This window comes from Moschus berezovskii, chromosome 26, assembly GCF_049115385.1.
Source record: "Moschus berezovskii isolate FMDL1 chromosome 26, NW_MosBer_1.0, whole genome shotgun sequence".
NCBI classification, from domain to species: domain Eukaryota; kingdom Metazoa; phylum Chordata; class Mammalia; order Artiodactyla; family Moschidae; genus Moschus; species Moschus berezovskii.
Window position 1 is genome coordinate 7,272,673 of NC_142485.1, and position 15,446 is coordinate 7,288,118.

Genomic DNA, 15,446 nt, shown 5'->3' on the forward strand with positions numbered 1-15,446 from the left:
CCTCGAGGGATGGGCAGCACTGCGGGCAGAGAGGAGGAAGAGAGAATTCCAGAGGGAAGAAGTCCCGGGGAAGAGTCTACTGACCCGGGCATGAGGCACGGGCTTCACCTCCTTAGACCCTCGGTTCTGCGAATTTTCTCTCGTCTCAGAGGAAGGAAGAGAAGATCTGACTCTGAAACCAGACTGAATTTGGGGCTCTGAGAAGCAGACAAGGGACCCAGAATGGGGCTGGGGTGCTGTTCGTGCTTCAAAGCTGAGAGCTTCCCAGCCCGGTCCCTGCAGACCGAGCTACCACCCACAGGGGACAAACTTCTCTGTACATAAAAGACTCCTTCTGCAAACCTGCCAGAGAATACTGGGACTCCCTCGGCTAGGGCAGAATAAAGCACACCCAGCATCAGGCGCCTGAAAAACTGTGCTTTAAAGTGTGCGCGCTCAGGAAAAAATCCATCCCAGGATGGATCAGGAGAGGGTCATCCAGTGAGCCTGAATAAAAAGCATCCTTGTTTTTCTACCAACATCTTTGTTGGCATTTTAAAATCCATCAAAGGACTTCCTGTTTTCAAGGAATAAAACAGAGACACACTGGGCCTTTACTTCTCATTCACCAGCTCCGGCTTCCTGAAAAGGCAAAGCAGAGTTTATTCTGAGGGCCACCTCCAGGCCCCACTCCCTTCATTCACTTACTCCCTCCTGCCTTCATTCAACAAACAAGAAGTCTTAAAAATCGAGCAAGACGTTTCTGCCCTTGAAAGGGCCTCCATCTGATTGGAGACCGCATGATTAAAACTGTCTACACCGCGGCCAAGACACGCCACCTCCCAGCAAGGAACACCATCACCATCTGTCTGATAATTTTATAAAACTTATGCATTTTTCCAAGCAGGTGTCCCTGGACTGCCTCCCTGGAAAGACGAGTGGACAAACACTGAGTCCCATTGCTGTGCGATGCATAATTCTCACTGGGGTGAGACTGAAAAATAATAATCACGTGTGGCTCTGTAGAGGGACCATCCAGGTTTCCAGGGATCCTCCAGAGTTTAGCCCTGAAAGCCCACCACCCACTAAATGCCTCAGAGCAAACTGGGACAACTGGTCACCCTGCCCACGTCAGGGACTTGACAGCAAGGAGTGGGCAGCTGAGAGCGGGGGACACGGCAGGTCAGAAAACAGCAGTAAGTGGTCTAGGGAGGCAAGGAGGGAGGCGGGATGTGGCTGATTTCTGATGGGCGATGGGGACAGGTACCAAGGCCAAGGCGGCACTCAGGCCGAGTCTAGACAGGCGAGTGGACACCCTGCTGGTGGAGAGGACCGGGGCAAGGGCTCTCCCGGCTGAGAAGGTGTGAATGCAAGGAAATCACATCACAGTTCTTGTCACAGTCTGCTCTTCAGGAACATCGGGGATGAGAAGAAAAGCTACCGAGGCTTTAATCATGTCCCGTGCAGGTGAAAAACCATGAAACAGCCTGTCAGGCTCCAACATCTCCCTGTGTCAGCAAGGACATCAGGGAGACATGGGAAACAGAGAGGGATGGGGGCCCAACAGAATCGGGCTTCAGGAAGCAGCCTTATTCGGCTTGGTGGGTCCTCTCCGCTCCCACACTGCACGCTGAAGGACTCACAACTCCCGGATGCCACGATTTGAGGCGCTGAGGTGTGAGAGTCAATAGTGACCCTCGACCACGCCACGGGGACCCACTCTCCTGAGGGCCCATTTCGGGACAGTAAATGAGACCACTGCCAGCTGATGGTTTTCTTCTCTTGAACAGATGTCTCTGCATAATCTGTGACTCAAATGAAGTTAAAAACAGCCTCTATTAGGCCCCGGAGAGACCTTAATGGAAATAAGGTGAATGATGTAGATTACTGTTTCTCAGACATGTGTACCAGAAACTTTCGGGGGACGGCATCAGAGTCTGATCAGAGAATCACCCGCCCAGAGAGGAGGTAGGGGTGGAAGCTGGGTGGGGGAACGGGGCTGGGTGAGCTACACAAGCTTTCCTTCTGGGAACACAAAGATGATAAAGGGCCTCCCGGACAGAGGCCCCCGTGTGTGGCCTGGCACAGTGCAGGAACAGCAGGGCTGGGCTGACCCCCTGCCCACCCAGTAGAGCCCATGCTGCAGCCCCACCTCCGTCTCAGAGTCCACAGTCACTGGTTTCTAAAGACCCAGAAATTTCCAGAAACATCTTAACGGTGCTAAGCAGGAAGAGGATTTTAAAAAGTGCTGCAGAAAATTCAAGTAAAAGGTGTCCCTGATATTCTGTTTAAATGTCATAAATGCCTTGGGAGGGACAAGAGAAGAGTTGGACGAAGGGAAACGGGGGAACATTGAACAAAAATAACCAGCAAAGTCTGAGAAGGCTCAGAGCAACACGGGGGACGGTTCTCAGTCCAGCTGGAATAAAAATCGAGCAAACTTTCAGAGAACCGAGAAAAATCTTTGAAAATCATTTTTTTTAAAAAATCATTGCCATAAAAATTCTTTTTTTCCCCCCCTGGAGAGGCTCAGAGACAAAGGCTATCTTCGATGTTGTTACAGTTCGCTTCCTCCTGTGACTGCAAACAAACCACACGACAAAACGACAGATGCACTTAAAAACGGATAAGCTGGACGCCAAGGGAAACTGCGAAGCCGAAGAGCAAATGCAAGAAGAGTCTCCAAAAAGGCAGAATGAAGAGATTTATAAAAAGAAGGAGGGGAGGTCGGTTTAAGCCAACACACCGCGAGGCAAAGGGAACTGAATCTGAAGCGAGTTCTCCTGGGTGCACCCCCTCTGCTCTGGGCCAGGCTGAAGATGTCCTGGGAGTGGAGGCATGTGGGGCCTTCATTGGAAGGGAGACGGCTCGTGGACCCTGTGAGGTTCCCCCAGGGATCAGGGCCACTGGACAGCAAGGGAGGAGGCGCCTGCTGGAGTGAAGAGCCATCTCATCTCCATAGCAACAGCGGAGCCCAGGAGCACACAGGACCGTAAGCGGCCCCAGCGCACCTGACCACAGCAGCCCATATATCTCCTCAGGGTACACGCCGGTGCCATTCCCACTGAGGGCGGGGCAGCCCTGGAGCTTCAGCCGCATCACTTCTTGTCAGTCCAGGAACATCCCCCATCTCCTGTGCGTGGCCTCTTCAATAAAGGCCTTGAGGGTCTCGCACTAGGAAAATTTTGTCTCACCCAGCAAACAGCAGCTACCTTTTCATTAGCCGCCGAGGCTGAGGGAAATGAGGCTTTCCATCTGAAAAGCAAAGTTCTCACCTAAAGGAAAGGCTTGTGTGAAAGCAGATTAAGGACGAAAGCATTAAAAATTAGACAGCAGCGAATACACTGAGAAAACCTACGAAATCCATAAGTAGGTCTGAGAAGCAGAGAAGTCAGTAACAAAGCAGCAGAAGGGCTCACAATTAGAACACCAAAAAAGTTCCCCGAAAGGAAAGAATCCACTAAAACAAATGAGAGAATCAATTCCTAGGCAGACTCATAAGAAGTCCAGGGTCCCCAGGGAGGAGAAAGGGGTCTGGGGCTCTCGAAGTGGAGACAGGGGTCTGGAATTCTCAAGGAGGAGGGAAGGACAAACGTTTTCTTTTTCCCTCTACATTCCTTAGTCTTAGTCACGTAAAACAATTTTATCTTTAATCCTGGGACTCATGGTTACACAACTAACAACTGGGTTTGGATTCTGTACTAAGGATTATATAGCACAAATAGGGATTATATACTATATATAAATGTATCCTGATTGAGGACAATTTCTCCTTCCTGAGGGCCCTCTGGCTAATCCTGTGATCTTGAAATGTGGATTGTGGGAGTGGGCCTAGCAAGTTCTCTGAAACCCCCGGACATTCTTTTGATTCATTGTAATAACTAATTGGAGAATATATAACTCCATTGCCAACACGAGCAAGGGGGCACTCTTTCTGCCCCCTTCTGATGTCCATGTCAGAAGCTTACTCTATCTCTTTTATGCTTTAATAAAACTTTATTACACAAAAGTTGTGAGCGATCAAGCCTTGTCTCTGGCCCCGGATTGAATTCTTCTCCTCTGGAGGCCAAGAATCCTGGTGTCTTTTGTGGTTCAGCAACAACCTTCCACAGACAAGGAAACTGAATTACAGGAGACAGAAAAACAAGACACAGAGCTGAGACGCATCCTGGTTAAATGACCACAACTCATGATGCAGGAAGGCATTCTTCTGCCAGTTTCAGGAAAGACAAAATAAAGCTGGCCTCACACTTCTCCATGGCATCGTCATATGCAGAAGAACCTCCACAACCTCCCGAGGAAAGGAACCGTGTCCAAGAGCTTTAAGCCCAGGCAAGGCACCCTGACACTGTGCAGATGACAAGCAGGCATTCTGTTCTCAAGCTCGAGACACCTTGACCATGAAATCCAGACACCCTAAACCTCAGGAACGAAAGCGTCACTGTCGGAGCACTGCTGATGAAGGCCCTAACTGCACTGACACACAGGAGCCGTGGTTACGACACAGAGTGTCAGGGCTGCGAAGCCCGTTGAGGTAAAAATCAGCAGAGACATGGGGAGATGGGCCCCGGAGAGTCAGGAAACAAAACCGTGCTCCTCTCTTCTCCTTACCGGAATTTTTCTGTCGATCTAGTCTAACATTAATATATGGGGTAGAGATACATGACGATTTCAATCTGCTCCGTTTCGTAGAATACGTTTTACCTTGAGAGCCATCTCTAATCAGACCTCTAATTAGACAGAACTAGTATCTCTCTCTTTTAGATTGTTGGACGTGCTGGGTCTTCACTGCTGCCTGTAGGCTTTCTCCAGTTGTGGCAAGCGGGGGCTACTCCCTAGTTCTGGTGTGTGGGCTTCTCATCATGGAAGCCTCTCTTGTTGGGGAACACGGCCTCTGGGGTGCGCAGGCCCAGTAGGTGTGGCACACGGGCTTTGCTGCTCCATAGCGGATTTTCCCAGACCAAGGATGGAACCCACGTCCCTTGCATTGGCAGGCAGATTCTTATCCACTGGATGACCAGGGAGAAGTCCTAGGAACTAACATCTCTTATAGCACAGAAACATTTTCTCAAAGATCAGTAATTTCTTCTGTCCTAATGCAGATTCTTTTCTATAAGTTTAAGTAAGGAAAAATTTAATTCTTTCATTAAAAATAGAACATATAGCACGTCTCATACTGAATGACATTTCAAATGTGTTATTTTTGTATCTGTAGACAGGCAAAGAAAGGCGCCAAGAATGTTCAATTGATGTTTAAAATGGTTAATTTAGGGAAGCAGAGCCGAAGTTTTTAAATAACTTATTCCTGGTTGCGTTTTACCATGCAAACATCTCATTATAGCCATGTATCACTTTCACAAATGTAAAAAAGTCAGGTTTAAATTATAAAAGCAAAAAAAACAAAAACTTTCATTGAATTTTTAAACAAAGCATAAAAAATAGGGGAATGGTACAAAAATTTCCAGAACAATATAAAAATGTCTAAGACAGAGAGAATCCAAAAGAAGAAAAAAGATCACACGTGGTTCCACTTTCCATAACAACCAGAACGGTTCAGAATCAGTAGTAACGGTTTCCCTTCCTGGATGGAAGTGGTTTCACAGAGACTCCACCGAACACTGAATAAACATCAGCTTGCATTTTCTCCCAATACTCTTATGATCATTTTAATTGCGTTTACATATTTAATTGACCAGAGTTTACTTTGGGTTTTGGTGCTGAAGTCAGAATGAAATTTTTTCTACTGTTTGATTAGTTGTCCTAAAGCCACGTACTGAACAATCAACCCATTTCCTGCTGGCCAACTTGAAATGTCACCTTCACCAAGTTCTGACTTGAAATTAAATAGCCCCAGATATTGGGGCTAAAGGAAATCAACCCTGAATATTCACTGGAAGGACTGATGCTGAAGCTGAAGCTCCAATACTCTGGCCACCTGATGTGAAGACCCGACTCGCTATTAGAAAAGACCCTGATGCTCAAAGGCAGGAGGAGAAGGAGATGACAGAGGATGAGATGGTTGGATGGCATCATCGACGCAAGTCGACGGACGTGAGTCTGAGCAAACTCCTTGAGATAGTGAAGGACAGGGAAGCCTGGCGGGCTGCAGTCCATGGAGTCGCAGGAAACGACTAAGCGACTAAACAAGAAGAAGAAGAAGGTTTTGGGCTTCCCAAGTGGCGCTAGTGGTAAAGAATCTGCCTGCCGATGGAGGAAACCTAAGAGACCTGGGTTTGATCCCTGGGTCCGGAAGCTTCCCTGGAGGAGGAAATGACAACCCACTCCAGTATTCTTGCCTGGAGAGTCCTATGGACAGAGGAATGAGACCATCTTGAGGGGAGGGCCGTCTCGACAGGAGCTGTCACCTCTGCTTGAGGGACACTTTCAGACTGAGGTTACAACTCAGCAAGGGATCTTGGCACACAAGTGCTGGGCTTCCCGGGATCCAGCACACAGTGACAGGCTTTGTTTACTCCCATCTCTGAAACCCGGCCAGGGAGTTGAGGAGGGTTACTCTTCAAAATATGGTCACGATCCAGAATATGGAGAAGTATCAACCACACTCTTATACTGAGCATTACTGGCTTTTAATCCCTGATAGCCCTGATAGTTGGTAAAGAATCAGCCTGCAATGCAAGAGACCCGGGTTCGATCCCTGGGTTGGGAAGATCTGCTGGAGAAGGCATAGGCTACCCACTCTAATATTCGTGGGCTTCCCTTGTGGCTCAACTGATAAAGAATCTGCCTGCAATGCCGGAGACCTGTGTTTGATCCCTGCGTTGGGAAGATCTCCTGGAGAAGGGAAAGGCTACCCACTCCAGTATTCTGTATAGTCCATGGGGTCCCAAAGAGTCGGATATGACCGAGTAACTTTAATGTGCATTTAATGATAAAAGATGAAAAATAAGCTTGATATTCCAAGATGTATCATTAGACACATATGAGTATCTTTAAGATAAGCTGGCCAAGCTAGCTGCTGACTGACCTCAAGCAGCGTGAGTGTTGCCCACAAGCATGTAAGATTCGACACGGCACTTACAAGTCAGGAGCTTGAAGACATGTGTAAAAACTACCACTGTATCTGAACAAAAACCCGTTTAAGTCTTCTGAAGTTCTACAAAAATGAAGGCTGGGAAACTTCTTGGCATAATTCTACACGTAACCTCTGAGGAGACACAGGTTAAAATAAAAAAGACTCTGACTGAGAGCATTCCAGCCACTGCTGGAGCGAGGCAGGAATGGAAGCCAGGCTGTAGCCAGATGCACAGGTCCACGGCCACAAGGGCAGAGGTCTTTGAGGGGCTGGGAGAGGGCCCACTCCACTGTGGGGACAGCACAGCCCCGTGCCCCCCACCCTGAGCCACCACAGTCAGAACAGAACCCCCAGGTGTCCGGCCATCTCTGCAGATCCTGATGAAAACCCAGCCCTCCTGACCCCCACTTCTGAAGGGAAATCTAGCCGCTTTCCAATTGCTCTGAGTGTGTGCGTGCTCAGTTGTGTCCGACTCTTTGTCACCCCATGGATGGTAGCCTGCCAGGCTCCTCTATCCAGGCAATTTTCCACGCAAGAATTACTATAGTGGGTTGCCATTTCCTGCTCCCAGGGATCTTCCTGATCCAGGGATGGAATCCATGTCTTTTTCATCGCCTGTATTGGCAGGCGGATTCTTTACCACTGTACCACCAGAAAGAAAGAAGAAAATGAAGTCGCTCAGTTGTGGCTGACTCTTTGCGACCCCATGGACTGTAGCCTACCAGGCTCCTCTGTCCATGGAATTTTCCAGGCAAGAACACTGGAATGGGTTCCCATTTCCTTCTCCAGGGAATCTTTCCCACCCAGGGATTGAACCCAGGTCTCCCGCACTGCGGGCAGATGTTTTACCATCTGAGCCACCAAGGAAGTCCCATTTAATTGCTCCAGGGAAAGGCAAATACAACCATCAACTTCACAGGAAGAAAACAGAGCGGTGCAGGGAGAGAAAGGGGCCCGCATGCCGGGCGGGGAGGAGCCACCCGCGAGTCACACACCTGAAGTTCTGCATGAACTGCCGGAACTTGTCCACCCTCCTGGCCAGCGGCACGATGATGTTGACCAGCGTGCTGGCCATGTTCAGCTGCTCCTTCTTCACCTTCATGATGGGGCCGAACGGCCGGAACAAGACCAGGCGTCTGAACTCGTGCTTGCGGTCCCCTCGGAACGTGAGCTCGTACAGGGTGCCTTTATCCCTTTCTGTTCGGTAAATCCCTGTGAACAGACGCGAGGGGAGAGCTCTAAGAACTAAGCCAGCTGCCAGGCGGTGCACACCGCCGGGAGCTGGCACCAGACGTTTTCGTTTACAATTCAGATTAAATCTCCACGTCTAATAATTATTAGAAAACTCAAAATGCTTCCACTCAAATCCCCAAAGAAATGAAAACACCGTCAATTTAAAAATCACAGTTAATGAAGACTCTAGGAAAACCACGATCAAAAAAATGTGCAATGTTGGACAGAAAACTTCATTTATACTTATTCAGGGGTCTTAAAAAAAGGACTGTGAGAGGAAATATGCCAAATAAGATCGGCTGTGATGTTAGTCGGGGTTATGGTTTTTTTCTTTTCGCTATTTATCTACATTTTCTATATGATTAATCACTTTAATATTATACTTAAGAAGTGTGTTAAAATTATCTGTTAGAAATGACAGCCGTTTCAGAAGAAGTGACCATAACGATCTATGCGGGGCACTGGGGCCATCACGTGGGTCATGTGGCCCCACGGAAGCTTCTGGAAGCACTGAAGTAGATGAAGCCTGTGGGACCAGCTCAGGGGTAGGCACACATCTTATGTAACTTCACCTGCAGAAGCAGCACAGCCAGTGTGGCAGGGCCAGCCTACTGGGGCCACAGTGGGCCCTCTGAGTAGCGCTGTCACTGAAACTGCACTGTCTCCCTCGTTGGGGTGACCACAGGCCCCAACAGCCCCGCTCAACTGTGTGGTGAGGCTCCTGGGCCTGACCACACAAAACGCCCCCACTTTGTGAGTGAACCCCTCATCCCCTGGTTCCTAAATTCCACACATCCTCAGGGTCACTGGGCTCATGGGTATTTTCCTACCACCAGAAAAAAAAATCAAATCCGATGAAACACCAGACGGGCCTCCTCCTCCTCTCTGCGATCTGCTGGGTTTTCTCCTCCTCCTCCCTCTTGCCCCTCTGTGCTGTGGTTAGTCGCTCAGTCGGGTCTGACTCTATGACCCCAGAGACTGTAGCCCGGCAGGCTTCTCTGTTCACGGGATACTCCAGGCAAGACTGCTGGAGTGGGTCGCCATGCCCTCCTCCAGGGGATCTTCCCGACCCAGGGATTAAACCCAGGTCTCCTGCATTGCAGGTGGATTCTTTACTGTCTGACCCACCAAGGGAGCCCAAGAATACTGGAGTGTGTAGCCGATCCCTTCTCCAGCAGATCTTCCCAACCCAGGAATTGAACCAGGGTCTCCCGCATTGCAGGCGGATTCTCTGCCAGCTGAGCCACCAGGGAAGCCCTTCCCCTCCCATTCTTCCCTGAGTCCCTCTCTGGCAGGGACTCACCCCGGGCCAAGCATCTACAAGGCGACAGTGGGGAACACAGGCATCCGCCGGCAGTCACCAGTCTCCAGGCCTCTCGCAAACCCTCCTCCTTCTGTCCTCACCCCCCCTTGTGTGGGGACTGCAGGGCTGCTGCACAACGTCTCTGTTCGTTGCCTTCCACCGAGACAGTGGGGCGGCCTCGCTCATCTCCCTCTGGAGCCAGAGAGGAGCCCGGGGCCGCGACTCATCCAGGTGCTTCACCCCCCGGGGCAGGGGGACTCGAGGGGCTGAGTGCAGGCTGAGTGCCTTCTGAAGCCCCGGGGGCTCCTGGTGCAGGCTGGGGAGGCCGAGAGAAGATCTGCAGAGCTCCCACTGGGGCAGAATCCAGCCTCCCTGCAGGGACCTCTCATGGGAGGAGGGAGGTGCTGCTCAGGAGGCCCGAAGAAGCTCTCTGAAAGCGTGGAGCAGCTCCCTGCAAAGCCTGTTCACGCTCTCGGGCAACTGGTCCTCGTGGGGCACACAGGTGCCTCCCTCCTCCGCTGCAGCCTGGGGCCGTGGGACACCAAGCTCCCAGGGTCCAGAGGGCGGGGGACTGAGTCAGGAAGGAGTGGCAGGCTAACTGCGTCTCCACTGGGTGCAGACAGACCTGTCACCCAGCAAGCCCCCCCGGGCAAGGCTGCTACGGAACTGAACCTGCAGAGAACAAGGTTTCTCAAAACAGAGTCACCCTCTTTCTCCGATCCGAGGTCAAAATCATTAACTTTTAAAAATCTAAACCGCGGTCGGAATCATTAATTTTTTAAAAATCTAAATCCACAGAAGGTACTGGTATCCGCTTCTTTCGAGAGGTAGGCATCTATTTATGAAGAACCAGAAAGTGCAGCATTTCTTATCATTAACAATTCCTACAACCATGCCTTTGGGCAGCAGCACCAGCACCTCCGGGGAACAGACAGGGCCGCGGTCCTGGTTCCTGGAAGCACTCCCCACCCCAGGCCACCGGTGCCCCAGGCCGCGCTCACCCACAACTCCAGCTGTGCTCCTGGCACCACCCACACCTGTGCCTTGAAACAGCTACTCCATTCACTCTTTAGCCTATTTCTACATATTCTAATTAAATTCATTCTGTCTTATAAGTCCGATTTTAGATCCCCTAATCCCGCCGAAGAATTGATGCTTTTGAACTGTGGTGGTGGAGAAGACTCTTGAGAGTCCCTTGGACTGCAAGGAGATCCAACCAGTCCATTCTAAAGGAGATTGGTCCTGGGTGTTCATTGGAAGGACTGATGCTAAAGCTGAAACTCCAATACTTTAGCCACCTCATGCGACGAGTTGACTCACTGGAAAAGACTCTGATGCTGGGAAGGATTGGGGGCAGGAGGAGAAGGGGACGACAAAGAATGAGATGGCTGGATGGCATCACTGACTCGATGGACATGAGTTTGAGTGAACTCTGGGAGTTGGTGATGGACAGGGAGGCCTGGCGTGCTGTGATTCATGGGGTCGTAAAGAGTCAGTCATGACTGAGCGACTGAACTGAACTGAACTGAATCCTGTCAATCTTAAATAATCACTGAAAACTCTCTTGCAGCCTTGGTCCACCAAATCCCAGCCCCGGGTCTACCACACCCAGCAGAGGCAATCCCCACCCCCCAGACCCTAGTCCTCATGACAAAAGGACAGCACCCCCCTCCCCACCCCTACACCTCCATGCCTCCTGGAAAAGCCATCAGTGGTGGAAACTCCAAAGATCCTCTCTCAGAGGGAAAGGAGCTGAAGCTCTTTGGGGCCGGACCGGGTTTTCAGCCAATGAGCTGCGAGCACAGCAGCAAATGCAAAGGAACTCAGCCGCACGAGGCCCTCGCTAGTCATATTTTATAGGACGGTATCGTTCTTAAACACTCTGCAAAATTACAGATCAAAATAAGGACCGGAGCTGGCTGAGAGCTTAGTCTAGCACCTTTTCCCTCTCTCCACCTACAGGAGCTGAGCTGACTTTGAGTTTGGTGTTTCCGCTCCCAGTGCAGGCAGACTCATGTTCATCGTCTCGTCCTTCCAGGGGGGGCAGGCCCCTGGACCACTGACAAGGTGGGGGCACCTCCAGGAGTCCAGGGTGCGGCTCCCAGGGCTGCGGCACACACGTCTGCTCCTTCAGGAGGCGAGAAGCGCACCAGATGGGTATGTGACCCCGACCTGTCTTCCCCTTGGGGCCTCAGAAGTCATGACGCCAGAGGTCCTTGCCCACCACACGCCCGCACCCTCCTCCCTGCCCTCTCAGTCTGAGTGGGCATGGCGGCCAGCACCCCACTGCTGAGCCCACAAATGTCTCCACTTTCACCCCTGCCCTTCCTACCTTGCTGCGTGGAGCCCAGACCCCCTAGCTGATCCCTCCAGGTCTCTGACACCCCTGGCCCACGTCTAGGTCCATCCTGCACGTACCCTGGGCCCTTAGCTTCCCAGAGCACCACCCTACTTCTGCTCTGCCCTAGCTAAGAAGGCCCCCACCTTCCCACGGCCCAAAGTCCCAGGACTACATACAGCCAGGCCTCCAAATCCTCCCTCTAAGTGAAAGTCACTCAGTTGTATCCAACTCTTTGTGACCCCACGGACTATACAGCCCATGGGATTCTCCAGGCCAAAATACTGGAGTGGGTAGCCTTTCCCTTCTCCAGAGGATCTTTCCAACCTAGGGATCGAACCCAGGACTCCTGTATTGCAAGTGGATTCTTTACCAGCTGAGCCACCAGGGAAGCCCAAGAATATACTGGAGTGGGTAGTCTATCCCTTCTCCAGTGGATCTTCTTGACCCAGGAATTGAACTGGGGTCTCCTGCATTGCAGGCGGATTCTTTACCAACTGAGCTACCAGGGAAACCCCAAACCCTCCCTCACCGACCCCAAACTCCTAATGACTTGAGGGTAGGTCCTGCCCCACCACATGTGAAACCAGATTTATATCAAGCACATATAACTTCTCTTCCTCCTGGAGAAACTGGTGGGAATATGAAGCGGCGCAGCTGTGGAGAAGAGGCTGGCAGGCTGCCCTCAGAGGTTAAACATAGAATTATATAATATGATCCAGCAATCCCATTTCTGGGTGTGTACCCAAAGGAACTGAAAACAGAGGCCTGAGCAGGTACTGGGACACACATTTTCACAGCAGCCAAAAACGGAAGCAACTCAAATCTCCATGAGCAGATGAATGGCTGGACAAAGTGTGGTCCACACACACAGTGGAATACTACTCAGCCTTGAAAAGGAATAACTCTCAGAGATGTGCTGCAATGTGGAGGAGCCTGAGAATGTGCTAAGGAAAGTACGTCAGACAGAAAAGAACGACTGCTGTGTGATTCCACTCGCACGCTGTCTCTAGAGGAGTCAGAGTCACAGACAAGATGCAGGCTGGTGGGCACCAGGGGCCGGGGCAGGGGGAGGGGGTCAGTGTTCACTGGGCACAGAGTTTCAGTCTGATGCGATGAGAAAGTTGCAGCAACGGGAGGGGACGGCAGTTACACACAGTGTGAATGTACTTAATGCCAATGAACAGTACACCTAAAATCGGTTAAAATGGGGAACTCCACTGGCAGTCCAGTGGTTAGGATTCTACACTCACTGCCGAGGGCCTGGGTTTGATCCCTGGTCGGGGAACTAACATCCCATAAGCCATGCAATGCTGCCAAAAAAAAAAAAAAAATCGTTATAATTGAGGCCAGGAGGAGAAGGGGACGAGATGGTTGGATGGCATCACTGACTCAATGCACATGAGTTTGAGCAAACTCGGGGAGTTGGTGATGGACAGGGAAGCCTGGTGTGCTGCAGTTCATGGGGTCGCAAACAGTCGGATAAGACTGAGCAACTGAACAACAACAAAACCGCTGTCCCATGAAAAGGCCAGGCACTTTCTCAAGACACAGGTCCTCAGCAGTCCCCGCTCACCCCTCACCCGTCACCCTTCTAAACTGGACCCTGCTCCCCTGGGAAGATTCCGAGACTCTCTCAATCCAAAGTCCTCTCTCTCTCTCTCGCTGCTCCAGACACGAGGGCGTGAGAGCTTGAGCCCCTCCGTGTGAAGCTGTTCTCCTGATACATGATACACGCGTCCCGGGGATGGTCCACTGCACCGTCTCTTTTAGAGACCCAGGGCAGCCGTCTCCTCCCTCGAGGCCCCTTCCACACCCAGCGCCGCGCCCTCAGAGCAGGGGAAGAAGCAGGAGCATGAACATCAGAACAGCACTGAAACATGTGTACTACCATAGGTGAAACGGACTGCCAGTCCAGGTTCGATGCATGAGACAGGGCGCTCGGGGCTGGTGCACTGGGATGACCCAGAGATGGGATGGGGAGGGAGGTGGGAGGGGGGTTCAGGAGGGGGAACACATGGACACCCATGGCTGATTCATGGTGATATATGGCAAAAACCACCGCAATATTGTAAAGTAATTAGCCTCCAATTAAAATAAATTTTAAAATAATAATAATAAAAAAGAACACCAGAGATCAGAGGAACAACATCATGTCTGCGGTGAAAACCACGGCCAGCAGCCCCTTTACCCTCACTAATCCTTACCTCCCCTCCGCCCGCCCCAGAGCTTTAACCCTTTCTTTTACCCACAGCTGTAACAGCTGTTAAATAACAATTACCTGAATTCATAGCCTACCACACATTACAAGTAGTAAATTTTGAAGGAGGAGATTTTCATGAAAAGGAAAAAAAACCCACAAAACTTTCAGGGCCTCCCTGGGGTCCAGTGGTTAAGAATCCACCTACCAATGCAGGAGACACAGGTTCAATCCCTGGTCTGGGAAGATCCCACGTGCCGGGGAGCAACGAAACCCAGGAGCCACAATTACTGAAGACTACACGCCCGTCCTCGACAACAAGAGAAGGCCCTGCATTGAGAAGCCCTCACATCGCAATTTGAGAGTAATCCCCACTTGCTGCAGAGAATGCCAGCGCTCAGGAGAAAAGACCCAGCACAGACATAAATAAATAAACAGGCTTCCCTGGTGGCTCAGTGGCAATGAATCCACCTGCCAATGCAAGAGACATGGGTTCGATCCCTGGGTCAGGAAGATCTCTTGGAGACAGAAATGGGCAACCTACTCCAGTATTCTCGCCTGGGAAATCCCATGGACAGAGGCGTCTGGTGGGCTACAGTCCACGGGGTCACAAATGAGTTGGATACAACTTAACGACTGAACAACAACAACAAAATAAATAGATAAAAATTTAAAAATACATATTTCCGGGAAAAAAGAAAGTGTATGTGGAAAGAAAATATGTAACAGGCAGAAATGCTGACAGTATTAAATAATGACAGGTCACCTCCTGACAGTAGGGGGGGAGGGGACAGTCATATGTTGTTAGTTTTTAATTTATCGGAAATGTCTGGGATCATCTAATACAAAGGGAAAAATAACCCTCTACCCTGTAACCTGCCTGTGAACACACCCCTATAGAAGCATATCCTCCTTAGTCTTTCAGAAGGAGAGGCTGACACTCCTGCATAGGATTTTACTCCACAACATAACTGTTGACTCTTGCGGTGCTGCTGTTATCCTGAGAAGTTCACTAAGGGGAGATGTCTCACTCCTGGGCACACGGGACGACAAGACATCACCACGGCACCCTCTGTCATCAGCACTATTTTCTAAAGGGAAGCAGCAGATGTTTAATATTTGTGAAAGACTGCAGCCAAGGCCCCAAATGCTCAAATACCTACACTGTAAAGAATTCTCCCCATAAGAACAGTAAGAAGGCCTCCTGGCTTGCCTCCTATGCCGGGTTACAGGGGCCCCTGCAGACACCTCTTTTCTCCCACATCTCAGCGCATCAGCTCACAGCCGGCTCTGGATACGTCCTGACTCAGGTTCATCACCATCAGCTTTCACTAAACATTTCTCATTTGATGATACATGG

The 15,446-nt window shown here is 50.5% G+C and overlaps 1 protein-coding gene across 16 annotated transcripts in view; it reads right to left on the reverse strand.

The window, feature by feature from the left end:
- The window catches only part of CSGALNACT1 (chondroitin sulfate N-acetylgalactosaminyltransferase 1), a 342,047-nt gene that overhangs the window by 31,682 nt on the left and 294,919 nt on the right, over nucleotides 1-15,446 (reverse strand). For all 16 annotated transcript variants that reach the window (XR_016036499.1, XM_055416694.2, XM_055416690.2 and 13 more), the window contains one exon: nucleotides 8,008-8,224. Coding sequence is in view for 15 of the 16 variants with exons in the window: in XM_055416694.2 (XP_055272669.2) it covers nucleotides 8,008-8,224 (217 nt within the window). In the remaining variant the exon portion in view is untranslated. The remainder of the gene's footprint in view (nucleotides 1-8,007; nucleotides 8,225-15,446) is intronic.